We start from the raw sequence: 22,487 nt of genomic DNA on the forward strand, positions 1-22,487 counted from the left end.
GGCAGCCCACTTGTGCTGCCATGGGCTGAGGAAGGAGAGCTGCAGATGGAGGGGAGGAACCAGGAAAGGGAAGACAAGGGTTGAATCATCACTGCACTGCGGTCCCTGAGGTCGGCCTGCTCTTGTGGCCTTGAACTGCTCTCCAAAATGGAAATCGTGTGATTTGATAAGAGAGGGAGCAAGGTGCCTTTTCCCCTAGCTGGAACGTTACCCCCCTCCCATGCACAGGGCTCACGCCAGCTCTCTCTGCTTTTTTAAGTCTTGGTTTAAACGTGGTCCTTTCCTCGGGCACATTCTGTTCCCTTTGCCCATTTTATTTTTCTCCATAGTACTCATCATCCAAGCACTGGGTCATTCTGTATTTTATAGCAGCATAAAGTAACTAATGTAATATCATCTATTCAGATGTGAGTTACAAGGGCAAGGTGTTTTGTCTGTATTGCTCACTGCTGTATCCAGACTCTAAAAACAGTGCCTAGCACATGGTAGGTGCTCAATAAATCTTTGTTGTAAAGCAAATGGATAAATAAGAAACAGTGAAGGGGCAGGATCCCAGAAGAGCCAGTTGTGTCCAAGGAGGCATTCAGCCGCGTCTACCCAACTGTTCACTGACTGGCTGAGTTGGGGCCACTGGAAGGACACAATCAAGAGGAGCTAACCGACCCTTTAACTGTCACCTACTGTATACCAAGCACTGTGGGATGTGTCCAGTGGTATTCAGTTTAGGCATCCCATCACCACAGGAGGTACGTGTGGTGAGCGACATTTATGAATGGGGAAACTCGGGAGGTTGCGGAATTCACCCACGGTCACCCAGCCTGTAAGTGGCAGAGCTGGGATTCAGCTTAGTTGATCTGATTTCCAAAAATTTCTGAAAATAGTCAGTGGGTCACAGTGTCTCTTGGGTTTTTTTGCTTTTGTAAGTGTAAGATGGGAACTAATTTGCCACGTCCTTCACCAAATTTTATCTGATAAGAATGGAAATCTGAGAAAATCAGAGTACAACTATTCTAAAATATGAATTGTGCACATATGAGGTTGCAAATGGGATCACATTGTTGAGTAATACAGGGCTTGGTTAAATCCAGCCAGTGGGGATGAGTCAAGACTCTGTACCCAGCACTGGCTTTGGTGTTGGTACCTATTGTTACTATTCCATATTCTTCCCTAGGCTGAGACCACAACCTCCAGACTCAGCCTATTGTCTCTCATTTAGAAAATAGTTACGGAGCGTCTACTAGATGCTTGGGGTAGATCCATAGAGAGAACAAAGTTCCTTGCCCTTCATGGCACTTCTATTTCTGTAGGGAGAGTGAGGCAGGAAATAAGTAGTAAGTAGTAGGCCATGAAATAAATTACATGGTATTTTAAAAGGTGGCATGGGCTACAAAAGAAAAAAATAATGTAGAGGAAGGGGCTTGGAAGATTAGGGTGGAGGAGAGCAGGTTGCCGTGTTAGCTCGAGTGGTCCAGGTGGGCCCTGTTGAGACTGTGGCTTTTGCACAAAGGCCTGAAGAAGGTGAGAGGGGGAGGGAGCCAGGAGGTATTCTGGAGGGAGAGCATTCCCATGAGAGAGCATAGAACAATGCACTGGGATGGGAGCATACCTGGTATGCTTGGGGAACAACGAGGCAGTAAACCTGGGGGGAGCTGACCTGGAGTAGGGAGGAACCTGAGGGTAGAGACAACCTGATACCCCAACGGATGGGACGTGGGAGATGAGATAGAGTGCCGGTCAGGGAGGAGCCAAGCCAAGGCTGAACTTCTTTATTCTTTCACCTTCGTTCTTTTTTTAGTACCTGACATAATTGAGTATTCCCCAAAATATTAGCATTTAAAAAATTATTTTTTTTCAGGTAGGCTCCACACCCAATGTGGGGCTTGAACCCATGACCCTGAGATCAAGAGTCAAATGTACCCACTGAGCCAGCCAGGAGTGCCCCCAAAACTATTAGCCTTGAGGTCTTTGGAGTTTTGACCACTGCACTTATACCAGTCCCCTAATGCCTCTGGATTTGGGTTTCTTCAGCTATAACATGAAGGGAATCTTCAAGATGATCTTAAAAATCCCCTGTACAACTATTTCTGAATGATTCCCCAAAGGCCATATTCTCATTGCTTGCTTATTTCTCTCCCTCCTTCTTTCATTCATTTATTCTCATGAGTCTTTAAAACATTTGCTGGAACACGAGCCCTTCTTGAAGCAACAGACACGGGTGCTGAGGAAGGAGAGAACGGAATCTCTGCCTTTCCGTAGCTCACAGTCTTCTTGCTGAGGTTAGATACGAATGCAGGAAGCAAGGCGCGAACCAGAGCAAGTTGCAGCTACCAAAATACAGACAGTGCTGGATGACAAGCAGCCACGTGGCTGCATTTCCAGGCTCAGGGCACCTGGGAAAGGGGTGGGAACATGGTAAGAGGTGCTCACGTGCTCTGGGAACGGGGGGCAGTGATGCGATGAGGGGCAGCTGGCTTGAGAGGGGGAGGCTGGTCCACACGGGTCAGAGGGATCTGGGTCTGAGCAGGAGTCCTACCCTACGGAACGGATGACGTCATGAAGCCAGGACCGGCAGGTGAATGGTCCTGGTACTGAGGGACCCAGGAGACTGTTGGATTACCTCTGGACCCCGATTTCTGAAGTGGTTGCTCATTCCTCGTTCCTTCTCTGGCTGCCTCATCTTGTGATCAATATAATGGGCTTTGAGGTAGCAAAGAAAAGCTCACTAAACCAGTTCTATTTGAAAGGGAAGAAAACTGTTTAAACAAGGAAATGAAGCTTTTTCCTGTACTGTTGGCTCAAATTTTAGAATTGAACTCTTATATCCACTTGCAAGATTTTCACTGCGGAGCTCTTAACATTTTTTTGCAAAAAGTCGAATATGACTGATTCCTCCATTACTTGTCCGTGAGCCCTCCTGGAAACAAAGAACATCCCCATGCTGAGGTTCACAGCCAACACTGCTCCCCTCCGTGCAGTTGTCGTGGTGTGATTTGCACACTTGCTGCGCTCGTGTATGCATTTATCTAATGGGCTTTGCGTGGCTCCGCTCGGCCTGGACGCCAGCCTCGGTAAGCCGAACAAAGCCCCACGTTTATCCACTCCTGCGTTTCTGATTGTATTCCATAATGTGTTGACATTTCCAGGCTAATCTTGCACAACTACTGAGAGATTCTCAGGACCGAAATAAACATCTGGGAGAAGAAATTAAAGAACTTCAGCAAAGGCTTGCAGAAGTCCAGGGCGACAATAAGGTACTGCGACTATTTAAAGGGAAAAAGCTCTGTTGTGTAATTGTGTGCTTAGAGGTTTATGGATAGCACATCAGAAAAATGTAATGCCGCATTTGCTGAAAAATTTGTTATAGATTTTTACATTTGCAGTGAAAATTCACAGTTTAGCATTTCTTATCTTTATGACATTCCCTTTGTGTGTGTGCGCACGCCTATGTGCGTGTTCCTGGGTTGCGCTAAAATATTGCCACAACCCATCGTGGAAGTTTCATTATGTTCAGCTTGGTGGTGAATAACATTGCGGTTGAGGGCAAAATAAAACCCAAAATGCTATACTTTCCCCCTTCTCTACAAATAATGGATCTGTGGCTCAGATGATTTGGAATTATTCACATTCAGTTTTGAATTTTAAGTAGTCATCCTACTAATTATGTTCACATAACCAATTTATTTTATTGCTAAATTTGGCAATTTGTATGGAACATTGCTCAAAATCCACTGCGTGGTATTAATCAAACTCCCCTGTTGGCAACGTTAATTATAAAATATGAACTCATAAACTCCAAACTAAATGTGTGCTCTCTCTCTCCCAGCGGAAGCTATGAACACAAGTACAGTTGAGAAAAGGAAGAAAAACTATCGAAGTTTAATTCTGTCCCCCCACCCCCCAAAATTTTCTGTTTTGCCACAATAGATTCATTTTCAACTCCTCGCCAGAGGCAGCTTTCCTGACAGAGATGGCCATTGGAGTTTGACTCAAGAAAACTCCATGGCAGGGAGGAGGTCCTTTCTTGGGAAACGTCTTTGAAATGTTACCACATTTTCTTGACGAATGTTGATGGCGTTCACTGTTTCTGGGAGTTGTCGGTTATTGGAAGGCGCCATTTTGAAAGCTGCTGGCTCGTAAAAAAATGCACACCAGAGTCTGGGTTATCCATAACAAAAGATCAGAAAGGATTTTCTGCTACTGCTGATTTGAGGCTCAGTCTAAGGACCAACTGGAAGGTCTTCCTACATAGCTTCTTCTCCACTTAATCTGCCTTTACATTTTTTTTAAACCTCTCGCATTTAACATATATTTGAAAAATTAGGCTTGACTTTGACTATTCTGGGTCATGAAGTAGGGGGTAGGACAGAATGCCTAAGAACGGTTCTAATTAACACTGGACAAGCTAATCAGGCGTTTGGTGTGGTTTTATGCACCATTACAAGGATTTAAATTCTGTAACCTAGGTGTTCGGTCCATAATTAAAGGCCAGACCTTCTTAGTCACTTCCTCAAGGTTTTCTAGAGAATACAATGAAGAATACAATGAGATGTGTGTAGTAGTTTCCTTTAAACTCACAAAATACTACAGTAATTTTGGAGATATAATAAATCCACAGAATGTTAGAACATTTTGAAGAAGATATGATTTTTGGATTCATGGTTCTTGATTGACTGATTTTTCTTTGCTTATGTCTTTTTTTCTTCCTCTTAAATGAGCTACCCCTCCCTAACTTTCCGAAATATACTTCTACCTCATCTTTTGGTCGCTTTTAATTTTGTCACCTTTTAGACATGGGGTTTATTAGGACTCGACCTTTGCAACTGATATTTCAAGGAAAGAAAGGGAGGGCATGTGTGTATGTGAGTGAGTGTGTATGCATGTGTGAGTGTGTGCAGGACTGAGTGTGTGTATGTGTATGCGCATGTCACACTAAGCACAGGTCTGGGGCTCCTTGTGTGTTGGCACAGTCTGAACTTGATTTGTTTGTGCTCTGGGTCTTTATTCCAGTAGCTGGACACATTTATCAAACTTTGTTTTCTTGCCCAAGGTTTAGAATTTAGTGACTCATATTCATGGTCTGTGAAGTAATTCGCCCGCCAAAAGGTACGGGGAAGATGTTACAATGTTCAACAGACCCCGTATCTCAGTATCCAGCCTCTCCTCTTCAAAAAAACCGAACTGCAGTGAGCCCCAGAGAATCCATTTATTCTCATTTGCATCTATAGTTACAGGGCTGATTTATTTTCAGATCCCTGTGAGTCATAGCCACCCTCCCCCAACCCCCACCCCCGGCCTTCAACATTAGGGCCAGATTACTCATTTGATAATGACACCAGGCATCTTGGGAAACTCAGAGGCCCCTGTTCCTTGGTGTTTGGTGAAGAATGGGTTAACCCTTCATTTTTTTTTTTTTTTTTTTTTATTCATTATGTCTCTCGCTACTCCAACCTTTCTATCACCTTCCAAATCCAGTTCAACATACTTGCCATGGTGGGCTAGGCCCTCCAGTATCTGGCCCCTTACTGATTTCTCCAGCCACGTCTCTTGCCACTAGTCACCTCATGCTTCAGCACAGCAGCACTAATTTCAGCCCCTTTGCTGAGCTATACTGCCTTGTGCCTCAGGGCCTTTGCACCTGCTGTTAGCTCTGTCTGGGACACTCCTCGCCTTTCCTTCCCTCTCCAACTCCTGCTCATCTTTCAGGTCTTAGGTCAAATGTAGCCTCTTCAACCTTAGGGGCAGGTCCTGTGCATGCCCACAGTGCTCTGGTCTTTCCCTCTGCTTAAACTTATATGGCACCCTCGTCCCCAAGAGTAAGCTCTTTGTGGGCAGAATTCCTGACTGGTGTACTACTTTATTGCTAGGAATTAGCACTCTTAGTTCCTGGTACATAAACATTACTTAATAAATCTTTCTTGAAGGAATGGAATGGAATAAATGAGTGAATGAATAAACTGAGTGAATGAAGAGAAGGAAAAGAAGAGCAAAAAGGTTCAAGAAAGAGGAAGAGGAGAACAAAAAGGGCAAAGAATACAAAAAAATAAGCAGACTGAGAAAACAAGGTGCGGTCGTCATCAGGAACTCCATTCACGGGCCGAGAAGTAGTTTCGAAATTTGGAGAAAGGAGCTAGAAAAGCAAACTTTCATCCAAGAAAAAGCAAAACCAAAGCCAACCCCAGGTATGAGACCTTGAGAAGCCCTTGGTGGAGAGAGCAGAGTGTCTGAGGCTGAGCCTTGCTGGACTCAGGGTAAAAGCCCTGCTCAGAGGCTGCCTCAAGCCTGTGAAATTCAAGAACACTTAGTAACTGCTGTTGTTGGACTCCTGACTACCCTCCCCCCAATTCCAAACAGAAGAGCCGATGGCATCATTTTATGAGCGACTGTTAAAGCAGAAGATTTTTATCTCCAAGTTGCCATTTTAACTGATGACCCTTATCCATATTTTGGGAAGCCCAGATTCTAGATGTTAAGTACATTTAAGAAACAAGGTGATAGGAAATTACTTGCCTTGGATATTTTAAGGTAGACTAATTTTTCCATTTGTTCAGCTAGAGCCTTGTAACCCTATGTGCCATAAAGCATTTTCAAACAGCCTCTTGAAAGATTTGTTGCCACCTTGGCTTGCAAGCAGCTTAGCCCTCCCATGGGGTTGGGAGGTTGGGGGGTTTTCTGTGATAGGGTGGGGGTCTCATGATCAAACACCACCTGCCATCTCTTTGAACTGTGCCCAAGAATTTCTCGGAGTTCTTGGGTAGACACAAACCCCCAGTCCAAGCTAGAAGAGAGGCATGAGAAGGGAAACTTACCAGGCACCCTCCATTTCCTTGATAATTATAGTTCTGAAAGGTTAATGAGGAGAGAGGAGGCACATGGGAAAGGGAGGACTCATATCTCCACAAATCACCCTGGGAAAAGCTTTTCATGGGTGGTAGATTGCCTTGGGCTCTCAGGGTGTCAGTCTATGAGGAATAAGGACCAGTTATAGGGAAAGACCAGACAACGTGGGGCCTCAAGTTTAAAAAGAGCCCGCTAAGAGAAGTACAGCTTTCCTTCCTGCCCTAGAGGATTGCCTGCTCCTTTTCTGGGCATTAAAAGAGTGGATTTTGGGAAAGAGGACCAGGAGAAAGAAGGGGTTCCCTGAGAATTTAAGGATTAGTAAGAGTCAATCAACAAAACTAGCAGAACACGCTTGGATCAGATAGCCAGAGTTGAGCTGGTAGACCAGCTCTCCGAAAGAGGAAGGCTGGCTAAAGAAAGAGGAAGGCTGGCTGATAGTGCTTTGCTGATTTCCATAACAAATCATGAGGGCACCAATGTGAAGGCACGGAGCTGGGAGCTGGAAAGATTGGCACTCCAGGAAAGGCCAGCTCCAGCCTTGCCAATGTCAAGTGGTATAGAGAAATATAGTCCAAGAGGTCCAACTTTGGAAATTGTTAGACCCAGATTTTTAGTCTAGCTCTACCAGTGGTTGTTTTATGGCCTTGAGCAAGTCAGTTTTCTCTCCAGGCCTCCACTTCCTCATCTGGAAAATGGGAGCAATCATACCTCACATAGAATTGTTGTCAGGTTTTATCATTTATTCATCCACACAAAACTGGGGACTTGCTACATAGTGCTTAATGTTCCAGGAGCTGTGGATACACCAAGGAATAAGAAAGACAGGTTCCCATTCTCATAGAGCTAATATTCTAGCTGGGGAGACATACAGTAAGAAAATAAAATACATAAGATCATCAGACAGTGGTTAGTGCTGGGAAGAAAAGAAAGCGGAACAAGGAGATTTAACAATGGGGTGTGTGTTTGTGCAATACTCAGTGTTTGTAAAGGGTGTAGCATAATGCCTGGCACCCAGTAAGTGTTCCATGAAGGGTAAGTGTTGCTCGTATCTTAGCATGACCTGGGGCCAGATTGGCTTAGAATTCTCTTGTGCAAGTATCCTACCAGGAAACTCAGTCTTCCTTCCTGTTGATCAACTGTTTTCCAGTGAACTGGGTATGTGCCTCCCACTAGAGACAGAAATTGTGGTGAGAAACCTGGCCTCTGGAAGATGGATCCCCCAAACTCAGCACTCCTTATAACCCCCCCCCCCCCCGAGACTTCACCAGCACCAAGCATGCTTGCTTGGTACAGAGCTCCTGGAAGCTTCCTTGCACTTTGCATGCCCCTTGTAGAATAAGCACCTAATAGAGGATGCCAGGAACAGGAACCCATGTTCCATTGAGACAGCCAGAACTTGGTTTTCTTGTCCGTTCGCTTTTGTTCTTCTTCATGTGACAGATTATGGCACTTTATTGCAGAAGGACAATAATGCAACACCAGGTATTCGAAAGCAAGGAAGCTCAGGTGGACAGCGGCTCCTCCCAGTGTCCTGCATCCGCATTTCCTGGGCCCCCGCTGGCCAATTTAAATGTAGCTGTGTGTGATGTTGCATAAACACGGGGTTTTGCCCTTAATAATGAGCTTTATGTTACACCAGCTGATGGTCTTTAAGCACCTCTGTTTTATCTGGCGTTGGCACCATAAAATGATAGAGCCCTTCTGTGAACATACCTCTATTGACGTGGGACTTTTGGATGGATTCGGAGAGGAAACCAATTAAGTCAAAGCTGCGAGCCCATAAAGACAGACCAATGAGTATGCAGGTGACTAATTATTCTTTTTTTTTTAAGAAAGAGTGCCCAGCTGTGGCTGTTTGTAATGGTCCAGGATGAGGTATCAGAAAGCTCTTTGTAAACCGTTCCTCTTTATGCTTCAAAGGAACAGAGAGATGTCCTCTGTAGGAAACCCAAAGGAAGAGAGCGCTCTAATGAAAAGCGCTTACCTTGGGGCATTCTAGAAATTAATTACAAAGAATTAAAATGAGTGATAAGGGCCCGTCGCCTGCTCCAGCCCCAGCGTATCTTGTTCTGACTGGGGTGTTGATTATGGACTATAGACAACGCTCAGTTAGTTCAGCAAGCAGCCAGACTGGTTCAGTATTCCCTAGTGTTTTACTGTCAGGTGAATTAGACACATTGGGTCTCAGAGACCATATTGGAGCCTGTCCCGCCCTCTATGAGCGCATAGCTTGGGTGGCCCATGAGACCAGTGGTTTTGGACATTCATCCCATAGACCAGGCATTGTACTTACTTTTTAGTTTTTTGTTTTCTTAAGTAATATTTACTCTTTTTTTAAAATTTAAAATCAATTTAATTAACATACATTGAGTTTCAGAGTAGAGTTTAGTGATTCATAGAGAACTGGTTCTGAGAGATAGCTGCCCAAAACTCCTTTTACAGCACACCATATCCCAATCACACTCAAGTACAGAGACACTGAAGCACCTTCCATCTGCTTGGTGGGGCCCTATAAAGACTGTGGCTCTGAGGTTAATGTGTACTGAATTGGCTGAAGGTAATTCAGGGGCTCCCTAACTGTGTGGTCTTGGGCCAGTTGCTTAACTTCTCTGTGCACAGTTGTTCTCTTTGGTACAATGGACATAACAGGAGTATTTGCCTTATAGTTCATGGTTCAGTGCAAATCATTTCAACAGAGCTTTATTGAAGACCCAACTATATGCTCTATGGATTGGGCAGTCAACAGTGAGTCCCTGATTTCATGGGGATTCCATTCTAGTAGGGATAGATGAACAGAAATCAACTAAACAAATAAATATATTCTATTTCATAGATTCTGAGATGTAGATTTTCACATCTGAACATCTCTGATATATAGTCAGTGGTATCGTGTTGCTATGATGGACAATTTTTATTCTTTTTAGAAGTATGTAATAGTGGGTCTTAAAGTTGATGGAGTTTTTTTGTTTAAGATTTTGCTTATTTATTTTAGAAAAAGCTGGAGAGTGTGAGCAGGGGGAGGGGCAGAGGGAGAAGGAGAGAGAGAATCCCAAGCAGACTCCATGCTGAGCATAGAGCCTGGTGCGGGGCTCGATCCCACAAGTCCAAGATCATGACCTGAGCTGAGGATGAGAGTCAGACGCTCAACTGACTGAGCCACCCAGGTGCCCCTGGAGTTTTCTGTTGTATGAAATACAGTACGATATATCAGAGGGTGTCTAACGCTAAGTGGAAACATGTCTTAGAGCACTATGGGGTGCAGCCAGGGCAGAATGGGGACGTTATTTATATTGCGTGGTCGGGAAAGGCACATCTGCTCACATCCCCTTTGCCGAGAAACCTGAAGGGCGTGTGGCAGGAGGTGGTCAGGTAACCTAAGGATAAGGTGCACAGCCCTGAGGCAGGGACAAGCTTGGGATGATAAAGGCATGGAAGGGAGGCCAGTGCACCTTTTATGAGAATTAACTGTGAAAAGTTATGCAAAGCTCTTGACACAGAACACGCTTCACTGGGGGAACAGTGCGCGGTAGCTGTCGTAGTTGTTGTGGAGCGAGGGATCAACTCCAGGACCCAGGACTGCCAGGGTGGACCTCCCAGCCCTGCCATTTACCAGGTTTGTAACGTGGGCAGGTGACTTTAGCTCATTGGAAAACGGGGCTACAACAGTACCTCACAGGATGCCTTGGACTTCACCGGGTTCGGGTGTGTAAGCACTGAGGCCAGGGCGTGGGGTGTGGGAAGAGCCACATACAGGTTTGCTGTAAGCGGTAAGAGATTGCAACCTTCGGAGAGGGGGCGCTGTGGCTCACTGACCTCAGCAGGGACTCAGGGCAAGAGTCTTGGCTCCAGAGCCTGTGTCAGCCTCTCTGTGGGGTGGGGTGGGGGGGGTCTCTCCTGTAGAGGACGTGACAGTGTTTGCCTCTGGGAATCATGGCAAGCATCAAATGCGAGCCCTCCTATGTTTAAGAAGCATTTAAGGACCTTTTAGCCAGACACTGCTATGGGTACCGGGGATTCCAGGGCACGTGATAAGGGAGGTTCCTGCTGTGGTGGAGCTGATGGTAGGGAGGGCACGAGAGATGGCTGAGATCATTTCTGGTAAGATGAAGACAGTGGGGCCGGGTGGTATGAGGGAGAGCCACTTTGGGGTGAATGGGTCTCTTGATGGTATCCAGGGAAGACTTCACAGAGGAGGTGACATTGGATCTGAGACCTGAAGACAGGAAGGAAATGGGTTCTGGATAGACCAAGAGGATGTGCAAAGGCCCGGGGGCAGGCACAAGCATTTATGTTTGAGGCATTGAAAGGGAGCCAGCCACGCTAGAGAACAGAGAAAAGGCAAGTGGCTGAAGATAAAGTCAGGAGGCAGGTGGGGAGCAGCTCACGTCCTCATGCTGTGCCTTGTCAACCTGACTAAAAACTTTGGCATTTGTTCCAATGCAGTGAAAAGCCACTGAAGATATGATGTGTCAGAAAAGCTTCTAGCACATTGTTTGGCTCAAACTGTGTGCTGGTTAACCGGGAGACGTTGATATACACACTAATGAGTGTGTGTGATCATCTCCAGAGCCTTGGGAAGAAGACAATGAAAACAACTATATATATTTTTTTGGTTTGGTTTTTTTTTTTTAGTGACAAATTCTTTTGTTTAAAGCTAGAACTGGATTGTCCCATAGATCTAGGAATTTGGACTCTGATATACATAATAGAGTTGCCCACTGGAGCCTTTTTAAGCAATTATGTCCTATTTTATCGAGGGTATTTCAAAAGGTCAGGGGGCAGTTGGAGAGCATATGGAGAAAACCAACAGGAAAAGTAAAGATAGGCAGGGCCTTGTTTATTAAGTTGGCAGGCACGGCACTACGCCAGATGAATGTCTAATAAATGCCTTCTGATGCTGACCTCTCCCTAGGTGAGCTGTGTGCAGCAGTACACAAGACCTGGGGGTGAGGGAGGGCTAGCGTCCACTTCCTGTTAGCAATTCTTTCAGCTGATCTTCCCAGTAACCCCGACAAATAGAGTCTCTGCCTAAGAACGGTAACCATACCAACTGTACCTGGGGACTGCACTTTAAAAGCTCTTCGGAGAGTTACATCAATAGTGATCATGGCATTGTAGCTGCACTTCATGAGGATAAAGCCCTCCCCCCAGAGCTGGCATTGTGCAGTGCACAGGCTGGGCAGCTATATGTGGCTGTCCTGTTTACAAAATAGCTTTTATCCTTCTTATAAACTGAAGGTGTCCCCCCCAGATTCATATGTTGAAACCTAACCCCCAGGGATGGTATCGGAGGTGGGGCCTCTGGGAGGTGGTCAGGTCATGACAGCACAGCCCTCATGAATGGGATTAGTGCCCTCGTAAAAGAGACCCCAGAGAGCTCTTTTGCCTCTTCTGCCAAGTGTGGGTACAGCAAGAAGATGGTTGTCTATGAATGACAAACCAGGGACTCATCAGAGATGAAATCCACCAGTGCCTTAAGCATGGATTTCCTCACCCCCACAACTATGAGAAGTGCATTTCTGTTGATCATTAGCTCCCCAGGCTATAGTGTCCTGTTATTGCAGCCAAAACAGACTAAGGCAGGGGTTGGTCCTGAGAAGTGGGATATTGCTAGAACAAATAACAAACGTGGAAGTGAATTTGGACCTGGATAATGGGTAGGGCTGGGAGAGTTTGGAGGTGCATACCAGATAAAGCCTACATTGCTGTGATTGGACCATCAAGGGCGATTTTGGTGAGGCTTAGGAAGAAAAGAGGAGAGCTGCAAAGAAAGCCTACATGTTCTTGGAGAATACCGAAGTAACCCTGAGGAGGATGTTGATAGAAATATGGACAGTGAAAGCCATGGAGGAGGCCCCTGAGAGAAATGGGGACGTATTGGAAACTAGAGGGAGGGCCTTCCTTGTTATGCGCTGGTCAAGAACTTGGATGAATTGTGTTTGAGTCCGTTGTTTTATGGAGGGTAGAACTTGTGACCAATGAAAATTGATATTTAGCTGAGGAGATCTTGAAGCAAAGTGTTGGAGACATGACTTGGTTTCTCCTGATTGCTTATGAAATATAAGAAAAATGATTTGCAGATGGAATTGTTAAGCAAAAAGGACCCAGAACATAAAGATTTGGACAGTCCTTAGTCTATCTGTAGTGTGGAACAAATGAGACCACCAAGGGTATGGCCGAGGTGACCATTTGATAAGGAGATAAGTATTGACCAGGCAGCTCAGACAGAAGCCAGGTGTTGTTCTTACAGATAATGAAAGAACGAATATGAAGGCAAATCTGAGATAACCCAGTCTGGTGAGTATGGGCCTGGGGTCACGGTGGCCTGGTTACAAAGGATGGGGCTGCCCAGGCCCGTAGGGCCAGCAGAGAGCCCCTATGGGTTTGTCCTGCCGAGTCACGGGAGTGAGATTGCCACCTCTAGTGGGTCCAAAGGCAGAACATCGAGCCAGAGAGGATGAGTTTTGAGCCTTAAGGTTTAATGTTGTTCTGTTTGGTTTTTAAACTAACCTAGGACCCATCACCCCTTCCTTCTTCCCTGTTTCCCCCTTTCGGAATGGAAGTGTCCATCCTCTGCCTGTCCCGCCTTTGTATTGTGGAAGCGCACGGCTCGTCTGGTTTCACAGGCTCACACCTAGGGAGGTTTCCCTCAGGACAATCATAGCTGGAGTCTCACCCGTATCTGCTCTCCATGCTATTTCAGTGAGGTGCTGGACTTTGGAGTCAATGCTGGCCTGAGTGAAGGCTTTGGGGGCTGGCGAGATGGAATGGATATACTATGTATGTGAGAAGAGCATGAATTTTAGGGGGCTGGGGGTGAACCGTTGGAGACTGAATATTTGGGTCCCCCCACAAATTTGTATGTTGAGATCCTAACGTGCAATGGGATGGTAGCAGGAGGTGGGGCTTTTGCGAAGTGATTGGGTCAGGAGAGGGGGCGCTCTGATGAATGGAATCGGGGTCCTTATAAAAGAGGCCGCGCCATCTCTGTCATCTCCTGAGCCAGCAAGAAGACCGCCGTCTCTGAAACAGGAAGCCGACACCACGTCTGCCAGCACCACGATCTAGGGCTCGCAGCCCCCAGAACTGCGAGAAATAAATGCTGCTTGCTTCTAAGCCACTCGGTCGGTGACGGTCTGTTTCAGCGGCCTGGATGGATGAAGACAATCCCCATTTTCAGGAAAACAGATGGCACCTGGGGCCCAACAAGGTTAGGTGACGTGCCAAGGTGGCACGACGGGGAGGAGCAGCATCGGGATCCGAACACAGGTAACACCTGCGGGTAGCAGCCGCTCCTGCCCCTGGCTACCTGTCACCATTGACAGGGGAAGACGGGTCCAGGCAAGCGAAGACCAGATGAGGAGAGGATGTGGAGGGCCGAGGAGCAAAGCCTGCGATGAGATAGTGGCAGGGAGTGAGTCGTTCCAACGGGGGCCCCCCACGAGGACCAGAGTTTGAACCGGGCCTCGGCGGAGCCGTCGGACTCCATCCGCGGGGTGGGGGAAGGGCACCCAAGAGCCGTTTTGCCACATGGTTTTGTGGCCGTGTCCCTCAGCCACATCCCAGCTGCAGCTGCTCTGCAGCCATCAGCCGACGACTCACACCCATAATTCATTCATAAACGTTTATTTCCATCTAAATCAGCAAATGAATACATCTATTGGAGGCAGGCACGCGCCTCACAGGGCAATGATCCGCTTCTCGGGCTGGCACGGGGAGGCTGGCCCTGGAGTTCTGATGGCCCCGTTTGGGGGAAGTAAGTGCCCCGAGCAGTCGCTTCATAGCCATTTCCAAGGTGGGAAGTCAACATCATCGCCTGCGGTCTACAGATAAGGTTGGCTCCCGAGCTCTGCTTCCGCCCCTTGGAGGACTGGACCGCCCCAGTGGGCGTATGTATGGGGACACTCACGTGGAGGATGACAGTGATGACAGTCATAATAATCATGACAGCAGCTTACACTGCACGCTTCTTGTGTTTCAGGGGCTGTGCTCAGTATTGCAAAAAAATCCCTTCCTCTCTTAGGATTAGGTCCTGAACTCAGCACGAGAGGCAAACACTTCCGTCTAGCCACCGTTCTCCCGATGGTCGCTTAAATTGTCGGTGAAGTTCAGGGCACGTGGCATTTAGGTTCCCGAACCGGGTAGTATGGACAAATATGAACAATGTGAGTGTGTCTAAATGCATTAGCAGTCGTTCTCCTATGCCCCTCTGTCCAGGACCCTGAGAGCAGGGGTGCGTAGACACCCAACTTAAAGCATTCTGCTTGTTCATCCTCTCTTCTCCATCGCTCTCTTCCTCCACTTTTTACTTTCCTGCACCTCTCTGCCAAGCATGGAAATTTGAACCCCAAGTTAAATGCTCACTTAAAGCAACTCCACTCCGTCTCAGTTTATGCTTATAGCAGCCCCCCGACCCCCACCCCCCGGGAGCTATACTCTCCTGCTTCAGTGGAAGATACTGCAGCTCAGGGAAGGTCAGGCCGGTGCACAGTTGCACAGCCAGCAGACCGTGGAGCCAGGACCCAGACCCCAACCAAGACAGACTCCAGAGCCTGTGAGGCTGTCGCCCTGGAAGGCAGGGGAACTCTTCCTGCCGCATCTCTACCGCAACCCCCTCCTTGGGCCCCTTCAGCTGGTTGCACTTGAGTTTCAGACCAACTAACGATCCAGCTATTACCAGTTTGGGCCTCACTTTTAAAAATAAATGTTTCAACCAGTCCAGCCCTGTAATTTAATAGGCAATATTGTATGCATATTAAACACCAAATGATTGTTAACATATTTATTGAAGCTTAACAGGCATGGGGCATATAAAAGATGACTCTCTTATATGGCTGTCAGACCTCAATAAACATGTTTAATAATTAATTGGCGTTAAGCAAACATAATTGTGTGATTCTAAATTAGGTGTTCGGTGAAGCGTTCTGTGCGTGGAAAACCGCAGTAGTGTTTTATTACTTCAAGTTCAGGCTGTCAGTCTGGCTTTTCACATATCGAGAGAAGTGGCCCTCATTCCACGCCGTGTCCAAGGCCTCCTGTGGCCTCATGCCAAAAAAGGCCCAAGCCCTCTTGTTCCTAGACCCTTTGATCTGAGAAACGTTTCCCATTTGGTTAGCTGTTCGTCTTTCTGCATATCCCCTTAGGGTTCTGAAAGTTCTGAGCCAAGAAATTGTGTGATGTAGGAGATGTTTTCACTTATCAGCTTCCAGTTGAATGAACCAGTTCTGCCCTAAACTCCACTCCCCCCCACCATGCAGGTGATTCACATTATTCACGATAGCTCTGCTCTCTGAATTCTGTGCGAACAGCGAATTAGCAAACACCGAACCATTGCTCCTAGGGGAAATGCAAGACTAGGTTCCTCTGAGCCTCTGGTCACAACATCTTCTTTATCAATTCACACAGAACTTTGTTTTATGTGTGTTTCTGTGTAAGGCCATCTTACTTACCCTGTACGGTTGATTCTTTCACGTTGAACTCAGGGCGCATAGCACCGTAACTCACACCTGACGAGTATTCTCTGTCAGACACCTCACAGCCTTCATGTGCTGGGAACACGAGACATCGCTTCAGCAGCGTGCATTTTAAACAGCAAAACACCAAACAAAAAGCACAAAAGCATGAACAAACAGGGCAGTGAATAGACCATGAAAGGGACACTTGTTTGCAGTATGAGAACTGAAACAAGACGGTAGAGCGTCGCCTCGTGCTACCTCAGCTGGGAACACTCCTGTCGGATGAGTTACATTTTTTGCAACTCCGTACTTAACCCACACATGTCTGCCTGTGATGCGAAAGTGCCACGAATGTTGATTTTGAGATTACAGATAAATGTGCAGGTAGGTAAAGTCACACAGACGGGATCCTTGAGTAATGGCAATCAGCTATAATCAGATTCCATGAAGCACGGCCGTCTGTATACCTCAGTATCCTCCGTCCTCTGCCAGCCCTTTGTGCGAGCTGCCCAGAGCATTGTCTGCTCAGTATCAGCGATGCTTTAGTGCACAGTCGGTGCACAGTAAATATTGGTCACATTCAATTGGGTGGTTTTCAAATAAGGACCCCAAATCGATGTTGTTTGAAAATGCTCTTTGCTTTTCTTTAGGCACCATTGTTTCCATATCCGTTGCTATTTATTGTCCCAATCTAGTTAATAGTCCACCTTGGCTTTTAACTTTCTCTCACCTGCCCCTAAATACTTCAGAGACTCGAAAATCCATGTTCTTGGCTAGCCACGAACCCCATGCTGGAATGAGGAAGAGCTTTCCCCAAGGAGGCGTTGCTGGCTGGGTCATAGAAATCTATCTCCAGGATGTCCTCTATCTACAAAGCCCATCCACACACACCCTACGGGGAGGTGGGGGAATCAGGCTTACAACCTTTTCAGAAGCAGCTCAGGAAGCAGGGCCATAACTTGAAAAAGTCGGTCTCGTGGCCACCCGTTTGGCGCTGAGCTGCGCACTTAAGGGCTCTTCTGGCCCCATCAGATCTTCTGGAGATCACAGTTTCCATGATGACCCTACCGCAAGGTTTGCAGTTGTGTGTGGGGCTAGGCGCCAGAGTCTGGGGCAGCTCTGGGTTCTGCAGAGATCCTTTGGAAAATTACATTTTGAAGACTGGAATTTTATCCATAGGCATTTAAAAACCTATAAATACAAGTCTGTTATGAAAATTGTGTGTGCTTATTTGAAAAGTTAAAACATAGAGCATAGAGAACACACGGTCTCACCATGACCAAAACACACACACTTAAAAATTTTGGTATATTGGGTCATTTTTTCTTTTGTGCACAGGTTCTTTATATAATTTCAATTTTACTGCAAATGAAAGTTAGTCTTCTGCTTTTTGTTCCCCGCTTAGCATGCTATCATAAGCATGTTCTGTGTTATTACACAGTTCATCACCCTTATTTCCAACAGCTGCAAACTAGCCCATTGATTGATTGCACTACACTTTGCTAGCCATCTCGCTCTCATTAAACGTTCTTTCTCATTCTTTAGCTCTTTCTGGAAATGAGAGTACAATCCACTTTTTCTTTTTTCCTAAAGCTAGTGCATGTCTGGGATTGTTGTTAGCCCAGGTTGTCAGAAGCAGGGTTACTGGATCATTGGTGGGGACATTTTTAAGGCCCTGGATGATGTAGTCTCATCGTTATGATGTGGGAGCACACACCCATCTTACTAGATGCTTCCAAAAATTGCGTTACCATTTTGCTATCTTTGCTAAGTGTAGAAGAGACCCAGAGTTTTTTCTTCACTGTGGCAATGCTGCAAAGGACCTCCACCTTCAAATGCCCAGGCCTACGTTCCTGTTAGACTTATACTGTGTATGCACGCAGATGTGGATATATGCATGTGTGTACAAACTACAATATATATTGTGTTGTTTTTTTTAATTCATGATATTGGCAAGGAATTTCTTTGTCTTGTGCCTTTCCTTAGTATTACTTGAAAAGTCTTACCTTCCACAAATTTCTGCCTAAAATGCTTGGGTTTTTGTTTGGATCTATTCATTTTAACACACACACACACACACACACGTTCTCTCTCTTCCTTCTCCTACTAATGGAAAATGCAGCTCCTGAGGATGACAATTGCCAAGCAGAGGCTTGGAGACGAAGAAATTGGCGTGCGGCACTTTGCAGCTCATGAGCGTGAAGACTTGGTTCAGCAGCTGGAGAGAGCTAAGGAACAGGTTATTGCTAACATCTGTTAAGGGTGGGGGATAGGTTTGTACCATTGGACTGGGCCCCCTGTTTCTCAGGGGAGGGGGGCGAGGTGCCTGGGATGCCAGTTGGAGGCCGAAGGAGGGTGTGAGTTGAATGCTTTTACTTTTTCTCCTTACTCTGCTAGTTCCCCATCTGCCTCTTGTGGTTCTTGCTTCCAGCAGGTCTGTTCTAGTTTGGGGTACCACTGCTCTGAATGCAGGAAACCTCCCCCTACTCAGGATAGACAGGGAAAGAACAAGATGTGACAAACTGGCCTTAATTTGCAAGTTTCCTGAAGTGCTGAGTGATGCTTTTTAGGCAAAATCTCAACGGGTACAGAGCCCTAGTTAGGAAACAGGGAGGAGAGCCTAGACTTCATTTCCCTTCTCTCGCTAATTGGTTTTGAAGAGCGGAACAAGATTTCTGGGTCTGGAGTAGCTGGAGAAAATGTGCACGTGCAAGACCCCGGTTGCTGTAGCCAGAGTCTGGATTTGCCGTCCCCGAGCCTCTGGCCTTGGGGCACGCGGCCGTGGGGAAGGGTTGGGGTCTGCTCCCGAGCTGCTGTCCCCCACCCTATCTTAGACATAACGAGTGTCTGGCCGGGAGTTGCTCCCTTCCCTTAAGCTTTTATCCAGCGTGGGGTGCTTGTGGTTTTATAGCGTCCTCGGGGGGCATGAATATGCCCTGTCGGGGTCGGTCAGCCAAGCGGAAGGCCCCATCTGTGGCCCTAAGATGACGTCTGAAGAACTTCAGTAAGGACACTTCCTTGGTTTCAGATTGAGTCTCTGGAGCATGACCTGCAGGCCTCCGTGGATGAGCTTCAGGACGTTAAGGAAGAACGGTCTTCCTACCAGGACAAGGTGGAGAGGCTCAACCAGGAGCTGAACCACATCCTCGGTGGGCACGAGAACCGCATCATTGACGTGGACGCCCTCTGTATGGAGAATAGGCAAGTGGCCAGGCCCGGGCGCACTCAAGCAGGACGTTGGCCGGGAGTTCTCTGGAGCCCGAGCTACGTTTGCCTTGCAATGAAAGGATGGTCCCACCACCGAAATGGTGATAGTAATGCCACGCATTAGCTGTGAAAGTCAGAAAAGAAGCAGCACACCCCTACGTGCGTGCATCCCCAACCCCTTTCTCTCTCCCCCTACCCTCCCCACTCCCCAGCTGGGCAAGAAGGGTAGGGAGCCAGTGAAAGCTGCTCGGTATTGCTATCAAGGAGAGGGAAAAGAATAAGAAAATAAATTGAGAAATTCCCTTAGCTGTTTCTTTTCCCCGAGGCAAATTTCAGGGTGTGTGTGTGCATGTGAGTGTGTGTCTAATTTAATGTTATGTCTGGTGTCGCCTCTTCCTGCCTGCCTTCCCAGTGGAATCATCTTAATGAGAATTATGTGAAAACTGTGTTGATATCCCTTAGGGCTCTCTGCAGAAGGCTGTTCTAAAGTGGGGTTTCTGTGATTTGGGCATATTTGCCCTTGATCGCATCCATTTAAGAAGAGGTCACCGCGATGTACTTTTCCCCTCCTTTTGGTGGTGAGAAGGCGTTGTATGTACACGATGGCCCTGGGGGCGGGTTGTTTTCTTTTTTTCTTCTCCTACTTGCGTGTGTGTTTTTTATTTTGCCTCCAACACTTCCTAGTTGCCTGTTTTCTTTCCTAGGTACCTTCAAGAGCGATTAAAGCAACTCCATGAAGAGGTCAACCTCTTGAAATCAAACATCGCCAAGTACAAGGTAGAGAATCGTGATGATGCCGGTAATGGTTCACTATTAGACATCTAAATGCCATCCTATGTTAATTCCCTCTGATGTGCCAAAGACATTGGAGTGCTCGCCTGTCCTCCCAGATAGACGAAGAGCTTTCACTGAGGTAACCAGGAAGAATTAAGCCCAAAATGACAAACACAACAAAAATAGCTTTTGCGAGAGCATCTTCGTTGCTGTCACCTGGACAGGGCACATGGAGCCCGCCCGGATCTGGACGTGGCCACTTCACAGCTTCGGTCCACATACAATTAGGTTTCTTATCAGCTTTTCGAAAAAATGTTCCATCATCAGACGCTATTTGTCTCATAATCATCCATAAGAAAATGGTTTCCGAGCGACAGGAGGAAACCAAGATGGGGAAATCACAGTCTAGGAGAGAATGTTCACGTCACACTGAAAGGACAGAATGTTTAAATTCTCCCACTGTTGTTTAGACTCATTCCAGCCCCATTAGTTTGATAATATCTATTTCTGCAGATGTTCGTTGTAAGCGTTATAATTAGAAACATCTCCTGGGTTTCTCTGCTTTGAAAATAGATTGATTTCTCTTCCTGAGGGGTAAAGTTTTACAGCAGTCTAGATGCTTGGGAGAACTTTCTCGTTTTCCTGGCTTTGACGTTAGCTTTTTTCCTCCGAAGTCTCTATGCTCTTCTTCTTTTTCCACGCTGTGGGGGCCACACTTTACGCCAGTCTATATATACGCACACGGAGCCAAAGAAGAATGCAGCTTTTAAAGTTGTATAATTAATACATACATTTAAAAAATGTGTGTATGCATTCACTTAACAGCCTTTATTTGGTTCTTCAATGTGCCAAGCACTGGCTACACAGTGCATATCAGTTGTAATGTAAGGGTCTGAGATAGGAATGGCACTTTGGGGGGCACCCGTGCACCTCCTAACCTTGTGTCCGTGGCACACGTCATTCTTTGGTCGTGGCTTTTTCCAGTCCAGCCACGGAAGCCTTCCAAAGACCAATAACGATCTTTTGGCATCAGCAAATGCAAGTAAACCTGTTCTCCATCTCATGTCTATTCAGAAGGGGTTTCCATAACCAGTGACTTCACACATTAGACGGAGTTCTTGCTTTCAGATTTGATTTAATTTAATGAATACGCATTGAGTGCCTTTTATATATAGGAGAAAGTAATTGCTATCATTCTACTGGGCACTAACTTTAAAAAAAAACAACAACAAAAAAACAACTCTCGACCAGGTCCATAAATTTCATAACTCTTTGGCGGGGACTCAGAATCGTACAAGTTGGGTCAGCGTTTGGGGTTTGCCAAGGGTTCTTGTGTGCCTGAAGGGAGATGCATCTACTCTAAGTAGGTATTTTTCTTTCTTTCTTTCTTTCTTTCTTTTTTTTTTTTTGGCTTTTTTGATAGAGATTTGTATTTTCTCCCAATGCTGCTTTAGAATGCTCTCGAGAGACGGAAAAACTCGAAAGGCCAGAGTAAATCTAGCAGCAGTGCGCTGACTGGAGTCCTCTCTGCAAAGCAAGGTAGGATTTGTTCTCTGGAGGGACCTCTTAGGACCACAAAATGCTGGAGCTCGGGGTCCGCATCTCCGTTTGTGGATGGGGAACCAAGGTGGTTCATAGAACAGCCCTTCCCAGACCTCCAGCTGCATCAGCATTGGCTGGAGGGCTTATTTGAAAACAGATTACTTCCCCCCCACACACAGAATTTTTTATTTAGTAGGTCCAGTGGGGCCCCAGAGAATATGCATTTCTAAAAAGTTCCTGAGTGTTGCTGATGCCGGTTCTGGAATCCTGCTTCAGGAACCGCCACGTTAGACGTCTTTCTAATAACGGGACCCCCTTCACATCTGGTCCCCTATCCTGTGCTCTTCCTTCAAGAATGCTTTCCCTCCTCTGATCACCCGTTTAGCATCCCCCTGAGTCTGTGTTCCAACCTCGCTGAGTTTCTCCTTTTTCTGGCCTCTGTGACCAGAATAGAAAAGTCTCACAGCTGCTAAAATCATTTTATCATGGAACATGTGCCTTTTTCAAAGAAGCTTTTATTGATTGCAATTCTGTTCCTCCTCCTTGTCGATTCTGATGAAAAATAATGATCTTCCAGGAACAGTCCAGGGGAATAAATAGCAGAGAGCTTGCTTCTGACACTTAATATTTGGGAATTCAGTTCTCAGCGTAAGCCGCGGGTAGAACATGCTT

General features: G+C 46.4%; 1 protein-coding gene across 2 annotated transcripts in view; it reads left to right on the forward strand.

The window, feature by feature from the left end:
• The window catches only part of CCDC149 (coiled-coil domain containing 149), a 101,986-nt gene that overhangs the window by 48,277 nt on the left and 31,222 nt on the right, over positions 1-22,487 (forward strand). For both annotated transcript variants that reach the window (XM_045771338.2, XM_045771337.2), the window contains exons 4-8: positions 3,144-3,251; positions 18,415-18,531; positions 19,321-19,493; positions 20,204-20,276; positions 21,728-21,812. In XM_045771338.2, coding sequence (XP_045627294.1) covers positions 3,144-3,251; positions 18,415-18,531; positions 19,321-19,493; positions 20,204-20,276; positions 21,728-21,812 — 556 coding nt within the window. The remainder of the gene's footprint in view (positions 1-3,143; positions 3,252-18,414; positions 18,532-19,320; positions 19,494-20,203; positions 20,277-21,727; positions 21,813-22,487) is intronic.

This window comes from Ursus americanus, chromosome 8, assembly GCF_024610735.1.
Source record: "Ursus americanus isolate L20-20 chromosome 8, mUrsAme1.1.p, whole genome shotgun sequence".
Taxonomy (NCBI): domain Eukaryota; kingdom Metazoa; phylum Chordata; class Mammalia; order Carnivora; family Ursidae; genus Ursus; species Ursus americanus.